The following is a 27,798-nucleotide window of genomic DNA, read 5'->3' on the forward strand; positions in this document are numbered from 1 at the left end:
TCGCTGCCGCCTGGCTCACGCACAGCTGGCCCAAGCACTGCATTTACCTTGAGGAGGCAAAGCGTTCACCGCTGGCAGCACAGGTTGGGGTGGGCAAGCAGCAGCTGTGCTGCTGTCACAGGGAGCTGGGCTGGTGGGCAAGGTCCCATTGAGATACACGGATGGGCAAGACCAGCAGCCCCAGCAGGAGCCCCGTGCTGAGCTGCAGACATGCTGGTGTGGAAGCCAAGCAGTATTTACTCTGCAAAGCCCAGCTTTTAAACCGATGAACTAGCACAGTTATGAAATTAGTTTCCCCTATACCAGGCTGAGGTTTGATATTGCTCACACAGCGAGAGGCAAAGGGATACCACTGCCACTGTTTGTCACATTAAAAATTAAATACAGCCCGTTTCTCTCCCAGAGGCTTGCTCCATTTCCTTCTATAAGGAGCAAACTAGTGGTTTCAAAGCATTGGCTTTGGAAACAGACAGCTATTATGAGGCTTTAGTTCAATTACTTAATTGCCTGAAAAAGCTCCTTACACCACCCGTCTGAGGGCTGCAGAGTGCCCTGTTTATTACCAGGATTCAGCCATTCCACCTGGGACATTCACACTCTCATGCAGAAATACGTTTAAGTTGCAGCTATTTCAGGCTCACTCATCACTGCCACAAACAGACACTGGATTATGAAGTCACATTAAGACACAGCACGATCTTGTTCTGTTCTGCGTGAGCCAAAAAGCCTTCTCAAGTAAAATCTATTCATAATTGTAATCTCCCTAGCATTACTTCTCAGCTTCTTAATCATAGAAACAAAAAAGATTGGGAAAGACCTCCAAGATCATCAGGTCAAACCATCAACCCATCCCACCATGCCCACCAATCATGTCCCTATTAAAGATGGAGCCCCCAGCTTTACACACAGTAAAAGACACGCAAAGACCTTAAAAACCACACGTGAAAGACCTGATTTACCTTAAAAGTACGCTTAACTGTAAATAACAGTTGTGTCAGTGAGGAATTAAGGACAACAACACTGTTTTGTGTGATATCTACTGTGTCTTCCCCCACTGACATTGTTTGGAAAATATCACTTGGGTCTCAGGCAGGACACTCAGGAGTTTCTAAGCACTTCTGGCTGTAACAGAGACCAAATTATCATACATTAAGATTTGACCAGGGTAAAGTCACTAAACTTGCTTACCATGAGGCTGTTCAAGCATGAAGCATCCAAGCAGCCCTCAATTCACTGTCTAAAAGCTGGAGCAGCTGCTCCACACCAGCCTCTAGGACAGTACCAAGTATCATATACCTTGTTCATCCTGTTCATCCAACTCTCTGTCCAGCTCATGATGTGGGTGATCACTGTGATGGGAGTCACCATCCCTGGAGGTGTTCCAGAACCTGGAGATGTGGCACTTGAGGACACAAGTCAGTGGGCACAGCGGGGGTGGGTTGGGTTTGGACTTGGTGATCTTAGTAGTCTTCCACCCTCAATCATCCTACAATTCTATAATCATGTTGATAACATTCCATCAGTTTATATTTTGTCTATCTTAAAACATAGCCCTATGAGAAGTTTTAGGTTCTGTTCCATAGTAGGAAAAGGGGGAGGATGGAGCATTTTCCATCATAACTTCTTAGTCAAATAAATACAAGACAGAAGATACCAGTTCAATATATTTAATAAATTACAGAGTGAAACTCCTCCAGGCATTTGAAACTCTTCTAGGAGGTAAACGTACATTTCTAGAATGGGTCACTACTTACAAATCATATTACAATTTTGTTTTAGCATGGACACAGACTAACACAAATCACAGATATGGTGTCAGATGCAACAGCTCATGATAAAAATTACATCAGTAAAAATATGGCACGAAGAATGCTAAGCTAAATGTTGTGTAATTGGCATTTGCTTTTGGCAGTCTTGATCTAAACTAATTCAGTGTACAGATCCATTCCCAGTCAGCACCAGGGTCAGTTAACGTACATTTTGTGCAAAGTGTATTTTTAAATTCATGACATAGTTATGTAAACATACTTTCACAGTAAAACAACAGTGAGTTAGGTATCAGAAACAAACAAGAAAGAGAATCCCAGACAATGTTTTATTTCACACTACACAGTGTATGTACATATAATCACCATATTCAGCAAATAGGTAAAGTGCATGCCAGTAACAACTTTGACTGTAAATGAAGGACTTGCAGTGCAGAAGCACGACTTCCTCCAATACTAATAAGCTAATATGAAGCAATACAAAACAAGGTAGAGTAAGATCTTGAAAACAACATACTCTACGTGATCTACTGTGCATTTCTTTATAAAGTAGGCTGAGTTACTCTGAAACAGGAAATTTTCACATCAGCTATCAGTAGAATAAACAGTTCAAAGCTTCACTACTTAAAAATATTGCAGGTTGTATTTGAGAGCAATACAAGAAGATATTTTTAATACAAAAACACTCGGGGGAGAAAAAGAAGAGATTACAACAGGCTATTTTGAATGAAAATAGCTTGCCAACAGCAGGATTCAATGAAATGGGCAAAAAAAGCAATCCTGCCTTTCAAATACTCTGTCATAGGCTGCATTACCTAGAATCCCTCCAACACAGTATCCAGTAAGTTAGGAAAACATCTCCACTGTCCTGCAGACTCAGTGGAGCTGACTGTAAACAAAATCTCCTAGACAACAATTGGCAATATTCCCTTTTATTTTAGAAATGCAGAAGTAAAAGAAGTCTTGAAATGTTTCATCACCAGTTAGTGCAAATAAATAATAATCAGAAGGCAGACAGATGCATAACAGCAAAATGATATGCAGGTGCCTGTGGTTCCAGCCATTGGCCTCTCAACCTATGAATGTGGAGCAGATGCACAAAAACCAGACGATGCTCCCCAGGATACATGAAGTTTCCATTCAGAGTCAGAGAAAAGTGCATGGGAGATTCCTGGAAACTGAAGGCAGAGATGCAAAGGTACAAATGCCTTCCACTAGCCTCCATCAGATATGGCAGCCCAAGCCCAACAAAGTAAGCAGGCACCACACTAAGTGAATGCTATGTTCACAATGTTCTGAGGACATTGAATCCATCAGACCACTATCAAAAATACAAAACCACTATGTGCAAGAGAACAATACACACAGCGAACTACAAGAGATGCACTGAATAAATCCATCCATGAAAAAATACCTTCCTTCATTCCAGAATCAATTCCTTCATTAATTCGGAGGTACAAAGGTGAAAAATAAAGCAAAAGGTGTAGGTGTTCATCAAGATCAGCGATCCCTCTTTGGAAAGAAGCAGCATATATTTAACTTTGACACTTACTGCTTGTAAGTAAGTAAAATATTCATCCAATGGGAAAGAAATGCTTCAGTAAGTCAATGTCTGTACCAATGCATGCGTATTAACTAAAATTCTTCCCTTGATTTCCCTGGACATGGCACAACAGCTGTGGCCACTAATCCTTAATTATTCTTATAAAATTTCTGAGCACATTAAAAATACGTTTGAAATTTATTAAAACTACTCGTTCAGTGAACACAAGGTTTTATCACCATCGTTTGCTCACCTCAGCATTAACTCACACACACAAAAAAAAAGCCTCAATGACTTGCGGTTGGACATCTGGCCCTCAGTTCAGCTATTAACTATTTGCAAGAAATAGAGAATTAATAGGTTGTAATCATCTAAAGTAGTCTCACGTGCAGTTCATTTCTCCCTCCTTTGTTGCAGTAAAAAAAAAACAAAAAACAACAAACCTTTCAAAAGCAACAACATAAAAAGCAGCATAAAAGTTCATTCAGATGAAATCACATCCCTTTGTATTTACAGATCTTCTGTAGTCAAGAATCCACTATCACTGTTTCACCCGTGATTAAAAGATTTGGGCTTTTTCATCCTAAAACAGCCAACCATCACCATCCAAGTCTGGAGACGCATTCAGAACTCTCAGAAACTTGACATCAACCGCACCGCACTCCAGACAACATCGCAAGCAGCTCCCACACAAAGTGTCTATGCAGAAACAGTCTTTAAAAATACTATTCCCTGATCCCCTCTTCCTCGTGATGCCACCCCCATTGGTTCCTTTGGGTGCTACGTCAGTTTCTTTATTCTGCGGTTCTGCTTGTCGATATTCAGCGTTGCACGGTCAACGGAGGTAGTGATGGAATCCAGAGCTTCATCCTGTCTCTCCAGTTCTGCTTCTGTCTCCAAGGCAAGGCTCTTCAACTTCTTCAGTATCTATTGGAAGAAAAGACTGAGAGCTTTGAGCAAAAAACCATGTGGTTCTTTGACAGTGTAACAGACGCAAGGCAGTTACTTACTTCTTTGCTCTGGATGACCAAATAATTTGTAGTCATGCCCTGAAGTGCTCTGGACAAATTTCCCTTCTCTATTGATGTAGCCCTACCAGACTGGTCATGCACAGTCTGCCCTTGGCGAAGCTATGCTGTTTCAAATCACCTCACTGTCTTATGTGTGCCTTGACATGACTTTCAGGAGGATCTGTTTCACAAGGCACAGAGGTAAGGCTGACTGGTCTGCAGTTAATAGGACTTTCCTTCCTTCCTCCCCATTTTAAAATGGGAGCAATGCTTCCCTTTATCCAGACACCAGGAACTTTGCCTGATCACCATGACTTTTCCAATATGACAGAGTGTGGCTTGGCAATCATATCACCTAGTTCCCTTTGGACCCTGGGATGTATATTCAGATGAGAAAATGAGGAACAACTGTTGCACCTCCAACAACTCTTTTCCAGGCTCTAAACATTATACAGCCAACCAGCCAATTTATAATACACTTAGCAATTTACCAATTGTATGTGGGAATGTGAACAAACACCCTGAGCTACTCCATAATGACCAAGAAACTCTGTTGTCTGAAAAAGCTGATACTAGTCCAAAAAGGGCTGAAGCCTCTGAAGTGAAAGCAGAAAGCCAACCTGATGCATTCCTAAGGGGAGAAGACATCTGTAACAATGCCCTACACTGAACCTATTAGACCTGTTAAACTTCAGCTGTCATTGGTTCACACAACTGATTCCAATAGCAGAGTTACAAAGAGCAGCAATGCATTGGAAGAGGCTGCTCAGGAAAGCAGCAAAGTCAGCATCTCTGGTGGTGATCAAGAAATGTGTAGATGTGGCACTGAGCAAGGTGGTTTAGTGGGCATGGTGGTGATGGCTGAGGCTGGACTTGGTGATCTTAGAAGTCTTTTCCAACCTCAGTGATTTTATGATCTTCATTTCTTGCTCTGTAACACAGGCTCCTTTCAGCAGCACTCTTAAGGCATGAGTTACAGCACGACCTTTTATTCCCACTTCTGGCTACTCCCTTAATAAACCTGGTGGTATGAACTTAAAGCACTTGCCTGATGGGCAAGACCCAGCTGTCTTCCCTTGACTCTGTAAGGGAGATTTGAAAAGCAGACCTATGCCATGTTAGATCAATTGGAAATGCAACCTCTCAAATCCTTCAGATTATAAAGGAGCTGTCTCTGCTATCACTACTGGTCTACATGATCTGCCTCCTTAGGCATCCACAGCCAGCTCCACGTTGCCTCATTAATATGAGCAATTGAATAATAATCCCCAAGAAAAAAAAACTCTCAGCTCTAACAGCCCACATCATCAACTGTAGTGGTACATAAGCAGCTACACAATGTCACTGAAGATACTAAAACTATAGGCTGTGTAGTTCACAATAGATCTGTGGCTTCTGGTAAAACAAGAAAAGGAATTAGACTCTATACACTAGTTTAACTATTATTTTACTGATTTCATAACTGGCAAACCCAGTTCTTGTTTTTCACAGAACCACAGAGCAGCTTTTCTTTTAGAGAAAGCATCAGCCCTCAGAAAACTGCTATGAAATGTCAGCAGCCCCTATTTCCACAGATGGGGCTGAATTCCATAGCAATCCCCCTGTTTGAAGCTAGGTAAGTTACTGGTTTGAGAAAAGCAGCGAGGAATATTATATCTAACTGGAATGGCAGGGGAATTTTATGCAGTCAGAATTCTTTGACTAAGGCTGGATGTCAGCCACAATAGTGGGATTTATCTCATAAAATATCTCTCAGCTCTTTCCATAAATCACAAGCAGCTAGAAATACAGCTGCGTGAATAACTGGCTTTGCAATTTGGCTGCCAAAGCAAAAATACAAAGCAAATCATGGATCAAGCCTAATCTACCTTTTTCTGTTCTAACCAAAACTACAAGTGAAGAAAACTCTGCTTCGATCCCAAATGAAATGCTTCAGGTTCCTACCACTGTAAGAGTAAAGCAAGCCTGAATTCCCCAGACTGGAGATAGTAGATGTGTGTAGGATATGCACCAAAAAGAAAAACGACATGATCAATTCTACCCTGTGTGTGATCCAGAAAATGGGGTTGGGATGTGGTCTTGCCCCTCCTAAGGAATTAACTACCTGGATTTGTGAAGTTAGAATGTGTTTCCACCTCAGTCCCTGCTTTGAAATTCTAATACTTATGCATAAAGTGGACAGTGTCACAGAATAAATCCTACCAAGCAACACTGACTGCAGTCTTGCATTCATGTCACAGTATAATTACGAATGGATGAGACCTCTAAAGGCCCTCTGGTCCACTTCTCCTGGTTTAGAGCAGGGCCAGCCTCCACATTCATCTAACAAAGCGCCTACCAGATTTCAGACTCCACACCAACAAATTTTCCAATCCTGGTGGTAATTTAGGAATGAGGTCTCTCCTCTCTTTCAACATGTCCCTGCACACTGCAGCGTAGTAAGCTCAGCTTTCATGATTCATGTCCTCACCCAGCCCATCCTAGTTTGTGAGATCTGCTGAGGTGAGTGCAGAAGATCAGTGCTTCCTCCATGACACCTACTCAAAGGTGGGCACTGGCACAAAAGGATGCAGAAAAGGAATAGGGACACTCCCCTTCCCACCTCTCCAAGAAGCATACAATTTATAAGTCATATCTTGCAAAAAAAAAAAAAAAAAAAAGGTCCAGGTTCGCCATGAAAAACATTTTTATTTTTAGTTCTAAACCCGATTGCTTTTGATAGGCTTCGCATTCATTAGAGCATACTTCACATTTAAAATACAGAAAAAGACACAATTGTTGAGAACAGGAAAGCTTTTAAAATACGAAAGCAGTAAAATGAAAATTCAGTCAGCTACAGTGCTCTGCTCAGTCCACCTGCCAATTATACTCTGCTTTGAAACACAGCAGGCCATGACTGTGCATTATACTTGCATGAAAAAAATAAAAGGCAAGCAGCTCACTTTCATCTGCTCGTTCTCTTTGCCTTAAACAGTCTGGCAATTAATCTCTTAACCCTTTTGTCCAGCACAGCTTCGACTGTTCAAGATGAGCATTGCTACTCCAAGCAAAGGGATCTGAAAGTATTAAGATGCATTTCCCACACAGCCCACAGAGCTTGATGGCAAAAGTTACTAGAATCTGATATCTGGCCAAAACTGGTCGCTAGTTTTGCAAAGTGAAATGATGGCAAGATGTCTAGCAACCACTGCTTCAGTTCTGTCAGCTGCTCACAGCAGCAGTGCCTTCTGTACCACTACATATCTTGGGCCATGAACCAACCACAAAGTGGATGGGCAGGTACGATCCCACCAAAGATGCGTTTTAAAGGCATATTTCATCAGGCACTGGTAAATCTTGCAATGAGGCAGCCTCAAATTTGTGTCACCATATTACAATCTGGCAAGTCTGACTTGTTCTCTGGCTCTGCCACACGTTTTCTGTGCACTTCAGGTGAGTTACTGAGTATTCCCATGTGCAAAATTGCCACTGTGAAAACAGCAATGCAAATATATCCCAAAAACTCAATGCAGTATGCTAAGTCGTTGAAAGATCTGCCTATGCACTGCTTGTCTTAACAGACTGTTAATTAATAAAGTTATAAAACAGAAATACACCCTGTCAAGGTTCAGAAATACACCCTTTGTCAAGTGTTCAACCATAGCAGACTTATGCCTTGCTTTATGAACAAGTGCCCACCTGAGCTATGCAACCCTGAATTCTCATTAAACTTGTGGGAACCTGGGCAATGCAACTGAGATTGTGATTTAGCTTATCTGCTCAAGGAGTTCAACTACTGCCCATTTCTCCCTTTCTGCTGAACAAAGGGCTGAAATGATCAGCTAGGCTGCAAACAATTTCCATGCAGACAGAGCTGGAATGACAGCAGAGGACTCCAAGCCCCCAGGATCTTCCTCAGTACTTAATCCTATTACCACTTTGTCACATCACCTGATGCCTAAACCCAAAGCATCAACCACACAAAGACTGCATGCCAAAGGTGTTACCACGGAGACCTGACCTCAGTTTAGGTCTCCAGATGTCATCCTAACAGTTATCTAAGGCTCGTGAAATATGATTTAGCACTTCAATACACTGAGCATCCAGTGGTAAAAATAAGATACAAAAAGAGTCAGAGTGCAGAAAGTATTTCCAATTGAATCTGAACTCTCTGAAATCCTCAATTAACCCATTTCACGTTCCCTATGCAAGTCAGATGAGGGCTGAATGTGAAAGCAGAGTACAGAAAACCAGACATGGCTCTTGGATGCAGGCTTCCAGGCCAAATTCACCTGTTAGGAAGCAATTGTCACAGTATTCTGAAGTGTGGTGTAAAAAGAGGTTTTGATGATCATAACTTGTAATCTTTTGACACAATGCTTCACCTCTGTGCTGAATATAATGGAAGAAAGCTGAAAAGTGGGACTGCACTTAAGATAATCTAATCTGAAGTGTCATTATAAGCTCAGACCCACATTAGGAAGTGAGTGATGTATACTGAAATAAATAAGGGGCCTATGGACATCCTCTCCTATTGCACCTGGAGGGGAGCTGGGAGGCAGAAAGGAACAACAGCTTGCAATACCACTGCAGTATAATCCACTAAAAGAGATTTGTCAAAGCCTCATGTAACAAGAGTAACTTGCACAACAAAAAAAAAAAATATGGATTTACATTTCTGTCAGTGGCTATTAGAATAGCACAAAAAGATCATTATTTTGTTTATGTTTATTACCTTATTCTTAGTGTCTGATTTCCCCATTCTTTCTTTCTGGACTGATATGGAAATCTGATTTTATCTGCTTTCTCTGTTACTTGGGAGTAGAGAATCACAGAATGGCCCGGATTGGAAAGGACCTCAAGGATCATGAATCTCCAACCCCCCCTGCCACAGGCAAGGCCACCAACCTCCCCATTTAATACTGGACCAGGTTGCCCAGGGCCCCCAGGTACAAAGCACTGAGGGTGGCACTGGTCTCATCTAGACAAAATATATATATATATATATATTCAAGCAGTCAATATTCAAGCATTCAATATATATATATTCAAGCAGTTGTGACAAAGCCAGTTTCACTGGAATCACTATCACCTTTTATTTTGGTACCACAAAACATTTAAGTTACACACAAGCAAATGCATAGCAACTGTTACAACAACCTCAGCTCTTTCTCCAGATTGTGCTTTCATAAACAAAATCCAGGGCACGATCATGACACATGGCTGCTTAGATCAGCTGCCTGTTGCTTGCTCTTGGCCATGGAACGAGGCCATCTTATGAGCAAATTTGGAATTTAGCTCTTGGAGTGAACAGCTCCTCCACAAAACTCTTTTTCTCTGACCTAACGGTTGTGATTTCCTGAGATGATGGCATGATAGAAGGGTAACTAAACACACAAGAGTCTCTGAATGGAGCAAAAGATTGAAATAGAATAATCTAGGAAGTAAATGCTAAAGATATGCACTGGGATGTGATGTTTTTCCAGATGTTGTGGGATTAACTTCTTTAATAGTATCTGTCCTCATGGCATACACAATGTGCAGACACACTAAATATCAAGACAACAGTTCTTTGGCAGGAAGAGTTTAGGAAATTAGAAAACACTGGCTTGGCAAAACAAATCCAAAATCTACAGAACAGAACTACTCCCCCTCCTCTTAAGCTAATATTATTGCATCCCCTCCCACACCCATTGCCATTATGTCAGCCACAGCAAGGCGGTAGGCAGAGGCTCAGCCAGAGACCACAGGAACTGTGCAGGCTTCTTTCTTCATTCTCTATAGCACAGCTAAGGAACATAGCTCACATCACCACTCTGTATTATGTTAAAGACTGTGTTTTCAACACAAACGTCCTGGTGAGGTCTTTTTTTACTCAGGCACCCAGTCACAACCGCAGACCATCCAGCGCTTCCAGCTCTAATGGGAGGAATTTAGCATCATTCAACAATTCCTTCTGCAAAATAACTGCTATTATCATGGCAACTACTTTTTCTTTTTTTTTTGAAGGAGAGGAGAAAAGACTTATCAACAGTTAATCTGCTCATTGCAAATTTCTCTTCTCCAATTCAGCAAGTTCTACTTATTAATCACATAGTAAGTAATTAGGTGAACATAGCAGAGCTGTAGTGGGCTTTGTGAGTTTGTTTTGGTTCTCGGGTGTTGGCCCTGTTTTGTGGGGTTTTTTTAATATTAAAAAAATGCTTACATTACAGACAACCAAAGAATCTCCAATAAAGGAAACTGCTCAGAAAAAAACCCACTATGGTTAAACAAATGGACCTCCAACACACTTAATTCACCCATGAAGTGTGATGTGGCAAATGTCATAGACTTCAATGCGTGTTAATGCATTGCTTTCGTAACTGTTTCCACTATCTGCTCTCTAAATGTTTTGCTGCCGATAGACAAAGCAGGAGTTGAAGTGGTGCAAAGAGACTCCCTGAAAGCAGCTGCAACAATGTAAGACAAGTTCTTGCCGAGGGCTGAAATGACTTATGGACTTAAATGTCCTTCTGGGATGTAGTTACAATACCTTCCCCTCCCTAACAATGGGGGCTCAATAGGTAGAAGGCTCTGTGCAGCACTTACCATGATGCTGCCCTTGATCCTCAACCTCCACCACACCTCTGAAATCCACTTTTACTCATTTTTGATCACACTTTCCTTCTTTACGTTTACACCTCCTTCCTCTCTAAAGCTCACCACGGAGTTACTTGATTCTGTTTTAAGCTCCAGAGCACTGAGAAAAAAGCAGCGTATTGGAGAATTCCTGGCAACAGCTAGAAACACCAGTCTGTACTAGATAGGAGGCCTCATCCCCAGTTCACACAGCTTGCTGGAAGATGCTGAACTCCCCGTCATATATTTCCTCTGCTTCTCTATTCACAGCCAACTGCTTTGATAACATCAAGTACTGACCAAGGTTGTTTGCTGTTCAGCTGTCAAGAACTGGCTCTGGGGAAGCCATTCCTAGAGAGTCTTTTTTCTTGCAAGATACAGCAAAATGTGTGCCTTCAAAAGCATTACATGACCAATAATCCTTACTATAATAATATTCAGCTTTTTTGGGTCTGGCTGCAAATTAGAATTATAGTGCTGAAAAGCTGACATTTAAGAGAGGAACAACTAGCCCTTCTGAATACCTAATAGCTGCACAAAGTCCGTGTACAAATGATTAATGGATTGCTGATATTTGTACAACTCTGATTGAGTAATAGTCTCTCAAAACCCTCCAAAAGGTCAACGCAGCATCAGAAAATGCTTATTTTTTGATAAAGTGACAGATCACAGAAACGAGCTCTCGAAGAGCTGAGGAAAAGAGAGAGCAATTAGAACGTGACTAGTTCATTCTGATTCTGAAAAAGCCCAAATTAGATATTTCAGTCAAAAGATCTTGATTATTTTGGTTAATTAAGCAAGTTTGGGTCTAAAAGGGTACATTTATGAGGCATTTTCTAGCAGGAAAAATGAACAGGAGTTTAATAGGCATTACTGAATGTATTTTAAAACTATTAATGAGTGGAATGATGATTAAAAAGGCCTGATTCTCAAGGAACAGGTGCTCAGCAATTACTGGGGAAAAAAAAAAAATCAGGCCAATTCATACGCTGTCAATTGGCATTCAGATCCCCTCCCCACCCACCCCTGCCCATAAGTTTACCCCAAATCATTAACTGGTTTAAAAATTCTCAGCTTGGTGCAGTATAAATAAATACCAGAATTGTCTCTCAGGCTTCAGTTAATCATCAAAGGGTTTTGTTTTAAATAACACTGGCCACTTAACAAGGCTTCTAGTCCACCACCCCACACACAAAATTTCTGCAAAGGTTAAACTCTCACCTACCCAATTATCTTTTGGTTACTCTTCATGATTATCTATGAATATATTGCAAGACGTTTTCATTTTTAGTTGCTTAATTCATTGCTGTGTGCTCACAACACTCACCTATTTCAGAAACATTCACAAAACTGAGCAGAGCACTTCTTGTCAGAACTACTACTCCTCACCAAAAGTAGTAAAATAGCAAAGGGAAAAACACACAAGCTAAAAAATGATCTGCTAATCTTCTCAATCTTCAGATAAAACAGGTTAAATTTAAAGATTTTCCTTATGCTATTAACCCTCTCTTTGATATACTTCGCCAATAAGCTCCAGTTTGTCCAAAACAGCTAAGAACAAATAGAAAGTTGTCAGTGTATTTTAATCACAAACTTGATGGAGTTTTTATTTTTTAAGTTTAGGGAGGTGAGTATTTTGTTAAGGACAATGACTACCACTTGACTCCACGGAATCTGCTTTAGCAAGAGTGTTGGACTAGATGAACTCCAGAGGTCCTTTTCCAATCCCTATGATTCTGTTACTACGTTTCTGATGAAGGGAGAAAATGCATGTTGCTAAGGATAAGGAGGGAGAAAACCAAGTCAGTTATCTTGACTTATACCTGTTTAAGCTCTTTTGCCTCCTCCTGAGAGATCTTCTCATGCTTCTGCAGTTGAACCTGGTCACTGTCGGTTCCCTCTCTGCCTCCCACTGGAGAGCTGGGCTGCACCACTCCTCCCAAGAGTCCTGTGGCTGAAAGAGAAATTCCCATGGTCAAAGACTGCCATCTCCTGTAATGACAGGGAACTCTAGTGCAGAACCAAACAGGCTGAACTCTGCTCTGTAGCAGTCTGCAAGAGGACAAGCTCATTCAGATACACCAGACCCATCCTTGTTTTTTGAGCCAAGTTCTCCAAGGAAAGATTCAAGCTGTATTTTGTACAATGCCTGAACAAGTAAGCATGCTGCTGAAAGACCATTCTTAAAGGCTGCACCTGAAGAATGAGTTCATTCTGGGCTGTGGGCATGCATATGAACAGACAGCAAGCAGCAGCAACGCAATTTCGATCAGATAAACTAAGAACCTCCACCCGTTGCTTCTTTTTAATCTTTTTAATTAAAGAATTTAAAAGTGATGGACTACAGACAGAGCCAAAGAGTGAAGCCAGTGAACCCCTGAAGCAGAAGGGCAACACTGACGCTAACAGCCACCCCCAGCTAGGCAGCATGAATGCAGTCCCTGGTGTAACATGCCACCTGTCCTTTATTTAAAGCATCAGCTCCTATTGCACTATCTGATACTGCCCAGTGGGGTAGCAGGGACGTGCTGCAAGGAAAGGTTGTTATTTTTGATGCAGATGGCTTCTAAACACCCAAGACACACATCTTGGCTCCTAGAGACGCTCCAAACATCTCCAAAGTTCTCCCACTTAAAGAGGGACTGAGAAGGAAGGAAGCTAATGCTACCACTGGCACCTGCAAGCAAACAGCCTGACCTGTGCAAGACAACGACAGCAAATCTTCAGGACATCAGGCCAGAAAGCATATCACAAGTCAGAGCTCCCTGCCAGGCCCAAGCTGGTGCCCAGCTGGCTGGCTGGCAGCATTCACTTAACTGCCCTGGGGTAGTGTTACTTCTCCATGAAAACAGAGACAAAAATCTAAATCAGAAGTACCAAACCTTAAATCCCTCTCAAGTAATTACTGCAAGCTCCTTCTTAATCCTTGGGCATACTCAGTTATCAGTCTGAGACTCACTGGACTCAGACACCGTCAAGGTTTAAGACAAGCAAATCATTCATTGTACTTATGTTACTCTGTGCAAATGCTCTTTGTACTTGGAAGGGCTAGGAACCAGGCACTGAAAAAACACTGCTTATGGTATATTATTGCCATGGGCTCCCTCAATAGGGAAAGTAGGGAGGGAATGACAGACCTTCCTATGGCAGCGAACAGCCAGACAAGATTCTGCATGGTTCTTATCAGCTGAGTGTCCCTGCATGCTAATTATTTCATTAAAAGCAAAAAATCTGTTCATTTCACTCCCATTAAGCTCTGAGGACAAGAATAGGAGGGGGACATGACAAAGGCAAACAGAAAGAACGGAACAGGGGAAGGAGATCTGACAATTCTCACCAATTTCTAGTAACAAACAACAAAAAAAAAAAAAAGGGAAGGAGAGAATGAATAAAGAGCCAGAAATATTGAAATATTTAAAAAGCAGTAAAACAATTCTGTTTAGCTCTGTTACATCCAGTTGGCTTGCAGGACTTGCTGCCTCCACAGAGTAACTAGCAAAGTGCTGTAAACTCCTAAGAATGAAAACACAGTCACTGTGGCTAAGCAGGGAAAAGGCAGCAGTTTTGAAAGAGATCTAAAGCTGTAAATGCCAGTCTCCAGCTATAGGATTAAGACAGCACTGCCCTAGACAAGCAAAGATTTCTTGTGTCTTTTAGTCTAGGGGAACTGTTATCAGCCATTAATGGTGAGGAAAGCACTGGAATTAATCTGTCACAGAATTGCCTCTGTTACAAAACAATCCCTTCTGTGCTCCTTCCAGCATTTAAACACTCTTTGCAGCTTGGATCCAAAAACAAACATACACACAGTCAGGAAAGAAGTACAAAGTAGCTAGAAGTTGTTTCAGATAATCGAGTGGGTATAAGAATAGGAATTTGTGAAGTGCTTAATCAAGCCAAAACTTTTGGGGAAAAACAGTTTTGTTGCAGTTATTTATACAAATGTGCAACATGCACAGCTTTAAGGCAGGACTTGCATAAGCAGACAGGATCTAGAGAAGATGATGACAGTTGTGGAAATGTTCACATCCCTTAGCTGCACTGCCTGCAGCACAGAACACTACCAGCCACCTCTACTTCTCCTGTACACCTCTGAATCAACGTTTGCTGTACCTGAAATCACGCACACAGTTTATGCAGACTCAAAGACATAATACAGAATACTCCCCCCTGCTTTTAGCAGCAAATCAGATCAATAATAACCATCATCATCTGTACTTGCAGCATGTGAACAGCCATGGAAAATAAGCATTGGGTAAAGCACAGTCTGTGACTGCCATCTAGTGACATCTTGCAGGCAGCAGCCATCACCAGGGAAGGAACAAACAAGGGTTTTTGGTGGAGCTGCACAAGTCAGGATTTCCATAACCTCCCGTTTTCTTTGCTGGCATTTCCAAATTAAACAGCCAGAATGCAGGTGGGGGTAGGAGAGCAATATCCTTGACTCACTGACTCAGATGCAAACAGAGCAAAGCAGTGGGGAAATTAAGCACAGTAGGGCTGTATAACCAATTATTTTATGTAACCAGGCTTAAGACCATCAGGAACTGAACACCAATTTGCTGGAATAACTCAGTGCTTAAGAAACCAGCAGGTTGTTTTTCCTCTAAGTTGTTGTGCCGACACTTCAGTGCCAGATGCCCAGAGACTTCCCTAAAAATTAACAAGCTTTTCCAAGCTATGGCCCTTGATGACTCGTCAACAAGAGAACATGATCCTCCCTGCTGAAATCCAGTTGTAGCTTTGTGCTTAGAATTAGTTTTGCCTATTGTTTTAGTCTAGCATTTTTCTACTTTAATTTACTGAGAATAAATCCATCCACTGATTTGCTCTTTGGTCACTAACAATTAGGAGAAAAAAAGGATTTGGAAATGTTGACAGAAATAAATTCTTAACAGACAAAAATTCATCAGCTTTGCAAATGAATTCAGGTTTCGATAACAAGAAATGAACAGAAACACAACTCTTCCAGAATTTTAGAAGTAGCAATAGCTTAAGGTTTCCATTCTTACTGTTGTGAAGGAGTTGAAGCCTCTCCTGCATTTTTATTTTTTTAAACAGTGATTTAAATTATGCCTTCACCTGATCTGAAACCTAAAATCTTCTAAATCCAAACAATGGAACTTCTTAAATAAATACATTTATTTTCACTTATTATGAAATAAAAATGCTGGCTTTTTAGTTAGTTGAAAACTCACTGGACTGGAAGTCTGTTGTAAACCTTTTATATTAAATGTTGCTTCCAGTTGCAAACTGCCAAAAGGAAAAATAGTAACAGCAGAGGACTCAGAAGCACACACTCAAAAGAGGAGAATAGGTTTCTAACAACCCTTCCCAGGAGTAGCACAATACTGAATTGGTGACCACAGGAAAAAAGAATGACACCGAAGTTAAAACACAGCCCAGTAGTTGAAACTCAAATTAAGTTAATCCTTTCACAAACCGTTGTGGAGTTGGTGAAAACACCAGCTGAGACTACAGTGTTAAAGACAGCTTGGCATATTCTAGTTGTCAGGCCCTCAAGAGACACCTCAGCTTCAGAATCTGGAGTTTTTGCTAGTGCAGTTGGGAGAAAGTAAATCCAACCATATTCAAATGTCCCCAGCACTTCTGTTAGCTCTAGCCTCACCCTTGCTCTCTTGGCAGAAGGGCCTGAAGTCAACTGGTAGTTATGTTTTGTTACCTTACGTTTTGTGGCCTCACCACTGGGCTGAGGGTAAAGAGGACTTGAATATTCCATTCAGAGTTTGAAAGCTACTTAGAAACACTAGATACTGGCAATAGCAATTATGGATGGCTTGTTTTGTCTGTCACATACCTGCTTGCCAAATGGAGGTGCCAAAATCTACCTGAGGAGACTTCCTGGCACCAACAAATCCTAGAGCATCTTCTAAAAACTGTATCTTCTTGCTAAACTGCATCTCTAAGACAGAGATTGCTTCTGGCATCTTTGCTGACAAGAGTCGGTAAGAGGTGTCAGGCTTCCCAATAAACCTCTGACGGACACTGATTTCATACGGCGTGTGAACTTTGATATCATCCACATCCTTTGATTCAAACCGGTGAATGACCTGAGAATTGCAGTCACTGATTTCCAGGCCAGAAGCGAAGAGCGTGAGTTTTCCTGGCTTCACATTTGAGTCTGTTCTGTGGGTGATAATAACTGGAATTCTAATTATGATTCCTTCCTGGTTCTTCAAATCGGAAACTGTGGCAGTTTCCTTTGGCTTCGTTTCCAATGGTGCTTTCCAGAGCTTGCTGCTAAATGGCCACCAAGAAGGAGATTCGAGTTCTGTCAACAACCTAGCGAAGAGAAGAGAGTGTTAGAAGGGAAAAGCCAGTAGGAAGGCTGTGCTACCCACCAGCTGAAAGCAAATTACTGCATCTACAAACAACTCTTCATATTGATTCCAGCCCTCCACTATTTTGCTTCTCAATCCTATTCACATCTTACCACAATCCATCTTTTTTCAACAACAGCTTTCCTTTATTTGCCAACACGTTGGAAAGCGATCCCAGAATCTCACCATTCAGAAGTGACAAATCCAACTTCCAACTGGGTTTATTCAGGCCAATTTACAACCATTTGTTCTTCAGCTAACACTGCCTTTCAGCTCAATATTTCCACACTTGGTCATCATTGCTGCTGCCTTTTACTACTCCCTTCTACCTCCCTCCCATAGGCTGATGCCACCTTTCGCTTTGCCCCCCAGTCCCAAATTCCCACTGCCAGCTCAAACACGAGTACAAAGTTCTGAGCACAGGCTCAACAAATGCAGACAAGAAAGGCATTATGTGCATTCTATGTACACCCAGAGGGAAGAATTTGTGAATACTGGATATGATCCCTCTGTTACATTTTCTGTCAGCTTGGCCCATTATCCTTTCACGTGATACTGTCCCAAAAAAGATCAGTATCACAGATCTCATCAGGTCTATGCCTCCTAGGCATCCTTTCCGCAGGAAAAAAGAAAAGGAGGTGGGGAGGAATGAATGAAAAGGGGGTTTTGATTTGATTTCGTTCCATTCCACTGCTCTAACAACCCTGCCAATGACCAGGCAGGTGCTACAGTAGATGCCCCTATGAAGCCAAACTAACTACAATTTAACAAAACACTGTCCTTACTAAAGAAGACTATTTACTGTCATAAATCCTAGAGACACAAGCCTTATTGGAATGAAATATAAAGTATTTGTGCTTCACTGCTGTTTTGGAAAGTCAGCTTTATTTAATTCACACAGAAGGTATGCCTGATGAAATACATATCACAACGATGCCCTCGAGATATTGTTTATAACGATTCAATTTCCATGAGAGAATCAGAATGCCTCTACAGAAGACTTTGCAATTTTAAGATCCTGTTTAATTTGACTTAAATACAGTTCAATCTGAAAGTGGAAACTAACTGAACCCCTTGTTTACTAGCCAAAGTTACGCACCAGCTCCTAAACAGACCTACTTAAAGAAATCCATCTGCAAGAAAAAGCAGAAAAGAAAGCACCCTGGGTGTAAACCACATAGACAGAGGCAGAATGAACTGCTTTAACAGTATACTCCCAGCTAAAGCATGGACATCATATTTATGTTGACAGCATGCAAGATGAGCAATGGGTCTGGGAGCTCTCTGCTGCCCTCTGAAAATGCTGTGACACTCCTTAAGGGGAAAAAAAGACACATTGAAAGAGACGTAACAAAGTTCTGCACTAACACAATTTGAAATGGCACAGTGTCACAGATTTAGGGCTGAATTCTGAAAGTATGAGGTTCAACTTAAGTTCAGCATGAAGAAAGAGTGAAAAAACCCTTTAAGCACTGCTAGCTCACAGCATCTTCCAAATTAAAAGCCATGCACTGACTTAGGTGTCGTAACTAAACAGAAACTGACCTGATCTCACTCCTACAGAGCACAGTGCATTTTCTGGCCTCTTGGTTAATGAAAGAGTTACAACAAGGTATTCCAGGTCAATGACAGCTTATGCCTGCGTCCAAACCTATGAGAAGTCATTAAATTCCTACTGCAGTATAAGCTTCCCTCATCACATTTACGGTGAGAAAAGAGCACGTGTGTTTACTTACTGAGAACAGCTGCAGTGTGACAAATCTAAACCTCTATTTACACTGTGGTAATTTACTCTTGATAGGTTTTAGCTTTAATTTTTATCCCTTTATCCCCTCGTTCTCCCCTCCCTCCTTTCCCAAGGGACCAACTTCCTGGCTGTGCAATGTCTGATTTACAGTCAAGATTTCTCTGTTGTGCAGCCTTGACAAAGGTTCCAGCCAACTTCTCTGGCCTTCCATGGAGGAGTCACCCCCCTGTATCAACAAACCAGGACATCAGTCTTTATATACACATGAAAGTTTGCAACCAGAGTACCTTGTCCTCTCATAGCAATACATTTATAAGGAATCAGTTTATTTTTGGTCTGTGAACATCTGCTAGCATGTCAGACTCTGTTCTGCTTATCTGCACACAGTTCCACTGAAAGCAGCTGTATATACCCACACAAGAACAGAATTAATAATCCCAAAAAAGCCCACACATAAAGGCACAAAGTTAATCAAAGTTTTAAACATATGAAAACAGAAAAAGGAGCCTGGCTTGTTTTATCAAAGACAACCCCACCATATTGGTGTTGCTATTAAAAACTTTAACTAATACACGTTGAAATCTGCTCCCTCTTAATACCTGTCTGCACAAAATCTTTTACATGTGTACAATGGCCCTGAATTATCTCATCCTTATAGTTATTTCTCAGTAAGTCTCTAAAGTCTGCAAGAGTTAGAGAGATAAGATACATCTGCATATTTAATTATGTTAATAGTCTGAATTAGCCAACATGCAACAATCAAGTGAACTTTGAACATAGCCATTTTCTACATTGTTTAGGAAGATGAAGAAAGATGTCATCTGTTTACTAGAAGACCCTCGGTCAGGAGTGGGAGGGAGAATGGATTTATTGAATCAAGCTACACAATGTATTCTAAAACAAGTGTTAGAATTCCCTAAAAAGCATGTGAAAGGGAAAACAGACTGGCTTATGACTCCCAACTTTGTGTTAGTCTGTGAGGAAATTGGTTCAAACCCACACAGATCAGATAAAATAAAGCATCACCTAACATTTGGTCAATGTCTTCCTTTATTTTTCCATTTTTAAAATCAAAGCATTTAGCTCTTCAGATTCAGCAGGACAAGCAATACCTCCCAGCACATCTTAACCCAAAACAAAACCTTCTTCCAAAAACAATGAGCAGCTGTTTATTTTCCTACTCTTTGTTTATTGCTACAAAACTTTAAAATCTATTGCTGAAGCTTTCCGTTGTCTTGGCTTTTCATTAAAGGACACGAGGAGTATCACCAAAATCAATGTGAAATCAACACTTTCCTTGAGACATATCTTTCTAAAAACAAATGCTTCTTCCAAGAACAACCAGTTTGAACTTTTAGTGGGTTTGTTTCTTTATGCAGGTGTCAGAGCTTCCACAAAGACACTCATAGCTACAGATCTTCAAACATGACAATACTACTAATCTTCTTGTCTATTTTAGACTGCTATTGAGTCCAGCTTACACACAAAATAGAGTAACTCGTTTTAAATGGCAATCATTAAATAAAGAAGCTGAAACACTCTGTGACACCAACCACTCACTGTTCATGAGTTCTGCTACAGCCAAAGACACACAACATCTCACCACAGCTCCGCTCTGTTGCCTAAGTTCAATGCTTAAGACTCTGTTTTCAAAAACAATTAGTCACCGAGTGCCTGAGATTACCACAAATATTCCATCATTGCATTCCATCTACAGCCATTTCCCTGACAGCATCTGCACCACACAGTCCTCACTGCTGCCCCTAACAGCAAATACAAAGCCCTCAACTACACACTTTGCATACAAGAGCAGCTTCAAGAGTTGACTTGAAGTTGAATTCACAGAAAAACGAATGCAGTCTAGCTAAACCAAAGATTATTTTGAGGCTGTCACCTGATAACTCTAGGAAACTATTTCCAAGAAGGAAGACCTGCCATATTCATCATTTCCTTTGGAGAAAAAAACAAAACAAACCACCAGAAAAGCCAAACCTCGGTTGTGTTCGCTATGTAACAGCAACATAGGCTACTCCATGACTTAGGAAAGAAACTTCTAATATTTTACACTTATCTATATTCTAGGACACCTGATAAAATCATTAATTAGAGTGTGTCACTCAGCAGGGGTATTAATTTGTATCTTTCCTGTAACTAGTTTTCAATTTTCTCATAACAAGACTTGAGATCTCTCAAAGATGAACATTTCTGCCAATCACAAATAAAACTCAGAAGAGCTTGAAAAGTCATTTGAAAGACAGAGAACACATATGGAAATAATTTATCCAGGGAGAAGAAATGTTAGACAGGAGGAAAGACAGAAATACAGAAGCAACATCAAGATGTTGCTCAACATCTCAACAAGAACTAAATCGACGAGAGATCATCACAGGCTTAAACTTTTACTGCAAATCATCACTTTGGTTTCCAACAGACTTCTGTAGCTCTCTTTTATGGCATACAATCCCACAACCACTACTTGGCTCAGAAGATGCTACAGTACCATACCTGTCTGCTACATCCATATCCCCTTCGATCTTGTTGAGTCCTCTCATGATGTTATCAAACTGCTCGCCCTGGTAATGCAGCACTTTCGCTGTATCCTCCAGCCTTTTCTGCGACCCAGTCAATAACCCAGTCAGTTCTTTTCCTTTTGTTGTCTGCAAGGCTGCTGCTTCTGCTCCTGTGCCTTCACTTGACAGCAACCGCTCCCTCCAAAAGTGCTCAAGGATGTTGAACACAGCATTTCTGCTGGGCTGCAAAGAACTGAACCAGTGCTTGGTGTTCTTCTCCAAAATGGTAAGAGAGCTGAAAATTAAATTTGATGATTCCTTCTTGATCTCACTGATACTAGAAAGATGGAAGTTGACCAAAACCTCCCCAGTCTTGTCAGCTGTAAATTTGATGGCAACAGGGGTCAATGAGAGTCTGCCAGAGACCCATTGCTTGTTGGTGTCCAAGTAGTAAGAACAAGGCCAGCTGTGGATACGGATGTCTTCGTTCATCAGCTCGCTGTTCAGATCCTCTTCCACAGCAGCAACACCTTCAAAGCCAGAAAAAGAAACTAGAATGAAAGTGGAAAAAAATTAGGCGAGAATCCTTAACAACATATAAAACCTAACATTACAAACACTCAAATAATGAATCTTATCCACAGCTGGTTTCCAGTACGTTCACTATATCCTTCTGAGTACTTACACAACACAGATTTGGAAACTGCTGCAGATGGTTTACAAAATTTGGAAACCATTCCTAACTATTTTCCTCTAAAAAACAAACAAACACACACCTCACCCTTTCTGAACAGGGCTGCCAGTAATATCATCTGCTCCATAACAGCACTGCCTCCCCTTCTAAGAATGTTCTCATAACGTTTCAGCATGTGATTTACAGCAGTATCAACTTCAAATGAGCACTGCATTAACTCACTGGATATTGCTCTAAGGGCAGGTGTTTTCTAATTAGATTACTCCACATTCATGCACCCATGTTCATAATTTTGCATGGTGGAGAACCTACCAATAACAGGAACCACGAAGTTTTCATCAACTTTGAGTCTTTCACATATCCCTTTTTCCTGGGAAGCTATCATGTAAGAAGTCTTCCATTCCCCACCTCATCACCATATAAAGAAAATCCAGAAAGCATCAACAAGGCCATCAACACAAACCCATGACAGTGACATGAAATAGCTGGTCCTTCTCCTCCTACTCTGAGCTATCAATGCTTAGCTGACATATTCCCAGAACAAATTATAAATACACTCAGATAGAAAAGATTCCATAGAGGTATGGGAAGAGGTGCTGCTGGCCTGGCACGTGGAGCAATTCAATAGGTATGATAGCAGAGCAAGCAGCAGAACAGGCAGAGGCTTAAAAGAGCCAAGGGAACTGATTGCTCAGCTGAACTGACAACACCAGGGCAATGGCAATTTCATTACACCTCTGACAGCCCACGTTTTCCTAAGAGCCTGTGATGCTACCTGATGATGCAAAGTTAATCCCATAAGGCTTGCTCATCAGTATCTCAAATCCAAGCAAAGACAGAGCTGTCATGTGCTTTAAGGCCTGACCTGATCAAAGCAGAACAATCTCAAGTTTGGAATTGTAAATTAAATGAAATATATCTGGATGTGCACCTCTTCCCAAATTCCCAAAGATATTTCTTGTACCCAAAGAGTCAGATTGTTTCTTGCAACATCTCCTTCACAGTGCTAGCTTCCATTGTATTAAAGACCAGTTATGTTCCATGACTTAATTCCTTATGAACAACCATTATGTAATGGTTATTTAATCACTTGCTTATTCATTCTTACTCTTCTCAAAGTCTTGAATGTATTGTAGCATAATTTACAGATATACTACATTGTATAGCATTATCACAAGGTACTCAGTTACTTGGATGACACAATAAATGAAAAGTGAGAGCTCTACAAAACCCCCTGCCAGACTGATACTGTAATTTCTATAAGTATAATTGACAACTACACCAGTATGTGTGCAAGAGAATAAAAGTTACATTACTATTAAAATCACTGACACTTGAAACTAAATCACATTACAGCTTTGTTAAACAGGAACTACAAATTACAAACAGAGCTTTAACTGCCTGAATCTGTCTGGATTTGACACTGACTTTGGTTTCTGCAATTCAATAAAACATTTTCAGAGGTATCTTCCCCCTCATTAATATCACATATTCAAAGATCTGAAATTGTCACCCACTCAGCACATTTGTAAGACAGCATACACACTTAAGCAGCATTCAGATTCTCTCAGAAGTACTGGTAACAGTAATATATAGCCAACAAAAAGTAAACCAAAATAAACATCTCGTATTTCATCCTCAAGCTTCTCACGCTCTAAACATATTGCAAAGTTAAATGAAATTCATTGAAACAAACAGCAACCTCCCTATCCATCAAGCATGTCACGTTTAGGTCTTCACCACCACCTCTCCAATTTCAAGAGCATGAAGTTTGCTATTTATGCCTTTTTCTGAAAAATCCAACTACCAGCATGCTGCCTACAACAAGAAGCTCTTCCCCTCAGGTGCTGTTTTATAAAGAATAAATAAAAATAATAAAGAAATCAAGGCACTGAAAGATGATGTACATTGCAGAGGATCACAGGAGATAGCAGAAAGCAAAAAGGATGTTTCTTAGCCCTCGCTGCTGGGACAGGCACATCAGAAAAGTGGCAACTGGGAAACAACTCCTAGTCCCTGCTAACAGCAACAGCCGTCTTCACAAAGGCATACCTACAGCAAGGAGAAACATCTAACAAGCAAGCAGCTCTTCAAATTTGTGTAAAATCTCAGCATAGAGCCTGTTTTCACAGGCTGAGTCCTACATACAACCACCAACACTCAGTTAAAACATTCCTTTGAAGCCTGCTCATGATTAGTATAAATGTAAAAACAAACACAGTCTTGCAGCTGTGCCATTCAAGTACATTTCTAAACCATCTCTCAAGCTCCTTACCTTTATCTGTAGCTGCAGAAACCTCAGACAGTTTTTTGGGTACTGCTATGTTTACAAATCTGTCCATCTGTACATAAAATGTTTTCTTTTCCTCTTCAAAGCCCAAGAGAGCAGGTGAAATAAAGCTACGTGTATCCAACAAAGAAGGTGTGCTTACCCCTGGATCTAAGAGTAAAAAAAGTCCTCTCAGACCAGAGAAAGAAACAAAGCTGTCACTTGACTGGTGTATATATATATTGTGTGCATGTGCCTTGGGTCATATGACTTTTGACTCACCTGAGAGCTCAGAGGCTTTGCTGACAGTCAGCTTCTTTTTGTGCCCGAGGCCAGAATTTCCACACAAAAGTCTATTTGCTAATTAAATCTATTGTTTCAGTACATTTTTCCCCAACATAATCATGCTTTAACTAGCAGTGGCTCTGCACAACTTAATCCCCTCCCTCCCTTCAGAGAAGAAGAAATTTAATCATAGGATAAATGAAAACCCACATGAGGAAAACCAAGGATTATTTCATTCAACAAGCAAAACAGATATCACGGTACACAACACTGCTGCTGTTTAAAAGCATTCAACAGCGAGCTATTAATTTAACACAAGACTTCATGGAGTTTAATTAAAACACCTGACAAATTTAAACAGCATCAAACAAAAACAAAGATGTGCACAACCATCTGAAGTCAGCTGGAAAAAAAGCATTATATATTTGCTTTTCCTCTGACATTCGTATATTGTATCTTACACATCTCTGATGGTACTAACCTGCAATTATAGCTCCTGAGCTGCTAGATATACTGTCATCCTAGTATTTTCATAACTGTGACCTCCTTGAGCTAATATTAAGGATATTTCTATTTGGCCATCTCATAAACCAACTCTTGATTGTATTTACAAGAGTTACACTCCTTAGAAAGCTCCATTTCTATGCAGTGGAAGAGGAGGAGCCAACTAAAATGAATTCACAATGAATTCTTTCATGCCTTATGAACAAACAGAAGTTTGCCTACACTTTCGTCCACCCAGCAGATAACCCAGGCAGTTTCTCCCATCAGCACATTACTCACATTCTACTCCATCTCTGACACAGCAGCCCTTCACAGAGTGCACTACCACACACAACAAGAACTAGGATCAGCAGCAATGAGATGGGGATTATTTCCAACACTGTCACCACAACACTGCCCAAATTCTTTAGTTAATACACGAGTGGTTGCTGATTCTATAAAAGGAAGGTGACTCACCTTCTCTTGCCAAGTGCTGTGAGCTCACTTAATGAAATGTAAGCATTACTAATTGCCACAGGTGTGAGGAGATGCTGCATACGCCCTGAGAAGATGCTGTCAGCTCACAAGCAAATCATCCCTTCACAATGTGCCTACCTCAGAGCCTCCAGAACTCAGTCACAGGTTCCTCTCATCTTGCTAATTAACTGCAAAACCCTTCTCCACACATCTCTAATGTATTGATGTTTACTTTTGGTCCTCCTTCATAACGATCTTATGGAGCTCTTCTACCTTTCATCGTTTACTTCCAAACGGTACCATCTCACACAATGACAAATTTTAACAGTTTTGTCAGCCCAGCTACTTTTATTTTAAGAACATTTATAAGGACTGTCAAGTAGTGAGTCCTTTTTAACTAAATGTTTAACGTGCTGCCCCCACCAAGTTTGTAACTTTGCCATTCCCCTAACAATGCTACAAGACACAATGTACTCTGAGGTGACCCACCCAGAAATACAACAGGTAAAGATTCACAGTAACTCTGTACTGTGAGATTCATCTTCCCTAGCTCCAAAAGACCGACAGATCCTTACTAAAGGATGGCTGAAGGCTGAGAGGCTACTCCATAAAATAACCTGAGTTGGAAGGGACCCTTAAAGATCACCAAGTCAAACTCCTGGCTCCACACAGCACCATTCAAAATCAGATTGCATGCCTAATATAAAGCAGCCCTCTTCAAGATCAAAACTCCACCAAATCCTCCTACATCTAATTAAATACAAGCTGCCTCACTTCCCACAGCAGCATCTGCACTACCCATATTAACACTCGTCAGCTTCCCCTTTGACCCTGACCCCTCCATTTCAAAACACAGATAGAACTCTGCTTCTCAAGTCCTGCTTCTTTTTCCTCCCAGGGTCACAAAATCATTAAGGCTAGGAAAGAACACTAAGATATCCATTAAATCACATCCCTCAGTGCCACATCTCCATGGTTCTTGAATGTCTTCTGAGACAGTGATTTCTGGGAAGCCTGTGCCAATGCATTACCACAACGTCTGCGAAGAAATTTCTCTAAATATCCAGCCTGACCCTTTCCTGGCACAACTCAAAGCCATTAACTGTAGCCCCATTGCTGTTAGTTGGGAAGAGAGGCTAATCCCAATCTTGCTCCATCCTTTCAGGCAGTTGTAGAGAGAAATAAGCTCTCCCCTGAGCCTTCTCTTCTCCAGACTGAACAACCCCAGTTCCCACAGCCACTCCCCTTAAGATCTGTACTCCAGACCCTTCACAGCTTTGCTGCCCTACTCTGAACGTGCTCCTAGGCCTCAGTGTCATTCTTGTAGCAAGGAGCCAAAACTGCACAGTCCCCCACCCCACCTCAGCAGCAAGTCCTTCTTTCTCCCCACCTTTCCTCCCACAGCTCGCTCCCTTCTCCTACCCAACTGCCACCTCCACGGCTCACTATTCTCTTCCTTACCCCAAGCTAGACCTCTCCACACCCATAAAAATATACTTCCCTCCCTTCCTCGTCCCTTTTCCCCACTATGAAAAACAGTCTTCCCTCTCCTTACCCCAAATATAACACAGACACCTGCTGACACAAAAACAACACAGCAGACAGGGGTAGGTACAGTACGATCTTAAAGGTCCCCTCATACCCAAGGCCTCCTTTGACTCAGCGAGCAGATGACACCCCTTTCTTTTTCTTTCTTTTTACATAGACCCAGGAGAAGATAAAAATCGCTTTTTGTCCAACAACTTCACACCAGGCTCCACTACAGTTCTCATCTCTCCGCAAGCTACAGCTCTATGGCAAACCCCCTCACTTCCCCTCGGACAGAAACACCTCCTCCATAATTTCTACACCTACGTAAGCAGGTCAGACCCCCCCCCCCCACACACACACTCCTCCATCTTTACCCACTCCAAACCCTAGCTAAACACCCCTCACCTCCCCACCTCCTCCATCCGTCCGCAGCCCCAGCCCGGCCCGCACTCACCTCACAGCAGCGCAGCCCGCAGCGACGTTCTACGCATGCGCCCGCCGCCCGCTTCTATTGGCCGAGCCGAGCGCCGCTGCGCACCCCTT

At 41.4% G+C, this 27,798-nt stretch overlaps 1 protein-coding gene across 5 annotated transcripts; it reads right to left on the bottom strand.

Moving 5' to 3' along the window:
• Positions 1-1,651: 1,651 nt before the first annotated feature.
• On the bottom strand, positions 1,652-27,790 carry SNAP47 (synaptosome associated protein 47). Of its 5 annotated transcripts, none has more exons than XM_010712281.3 (6): positions 24,763-27,587; positions 24,487-24,651; positions 21,513-22,068; positions 16,738-17,222; positions 12,743-12,873; positions 1,652-4,236 (listed from the first exon to the last, which is right to left on the bottom strand). In XM_010712281.3, the coding sequence occupies exons 2-6, from the start codon at positions 24,551-24,553 to the stop codon at positions 4,090-4,092; spliced, it is 1,386 nt and encodes a 461-aa protein (XP_010710583.1). In that variant the 5' UTR covers positions 24,554-24,651; positions 24,763-27,587; the 3' UTR covers positions 1,652-4,089. The 5 variants fall into 5 exon arrangements, with proteins under 5 accessions (XP_010710583.1, XP_010710586.1, XP_019471745.1 ...); XM_019616198.2 differs by lacking the exon at positions 1,652-4,236 and adding an exon at positions 9,774-10,217 and having other exon boundaries at positions 24,763-27,589; XM_010712284.3 differs by lacking the exons at positions 24,487-24,651; positions 24,763-27,587 and adding an exon at positions 27,710-27,790.
• Positions 27,791-27,798: the final 8 nt, after the last annotated feature.

The sequence above is a fragment of the Meleagris gallopavo genome, chromosome 6 (genome assembly GCF_000146605.3).
Source record: "Meleagris gallopavo isolate NT-WF06-2002-E0010 breed Aviagen turkey brand Nicholas breeding stock chromosome 6, Turkey_5.1, whole genome shotgun sequence".
In the NCBI taxonomy this organism is placed as follows: Eukaryota; Metazoa; Chordata; class Aves; order Galliformes; family Phasianidae; genus Meleagris; species Meleagris gallopavo.

Coding starts and splice junctions, on each gene's coding strand:
- SNAP47 (XM_010712281.3), bottom strand. CDS start 24,553: ATGGACAGATTTGTAAACATAGCAGTACCCAAAAAACTGTCTGAGGTT. Junction 17,223..21,512: donor GATATGGATGTAGCAGACAG/GTATGGTACTGT, acceptor TCTCTTCGCTAG/GTTGTTGACAGAACTCGAAT. Junction 12,874..16,737: donor CACCTCCATTTGGCAAGCAG/GTATGTGACAGA, acceptor TTTCTCTTTCAG/CCACAGGACTCTTGGGAGGA.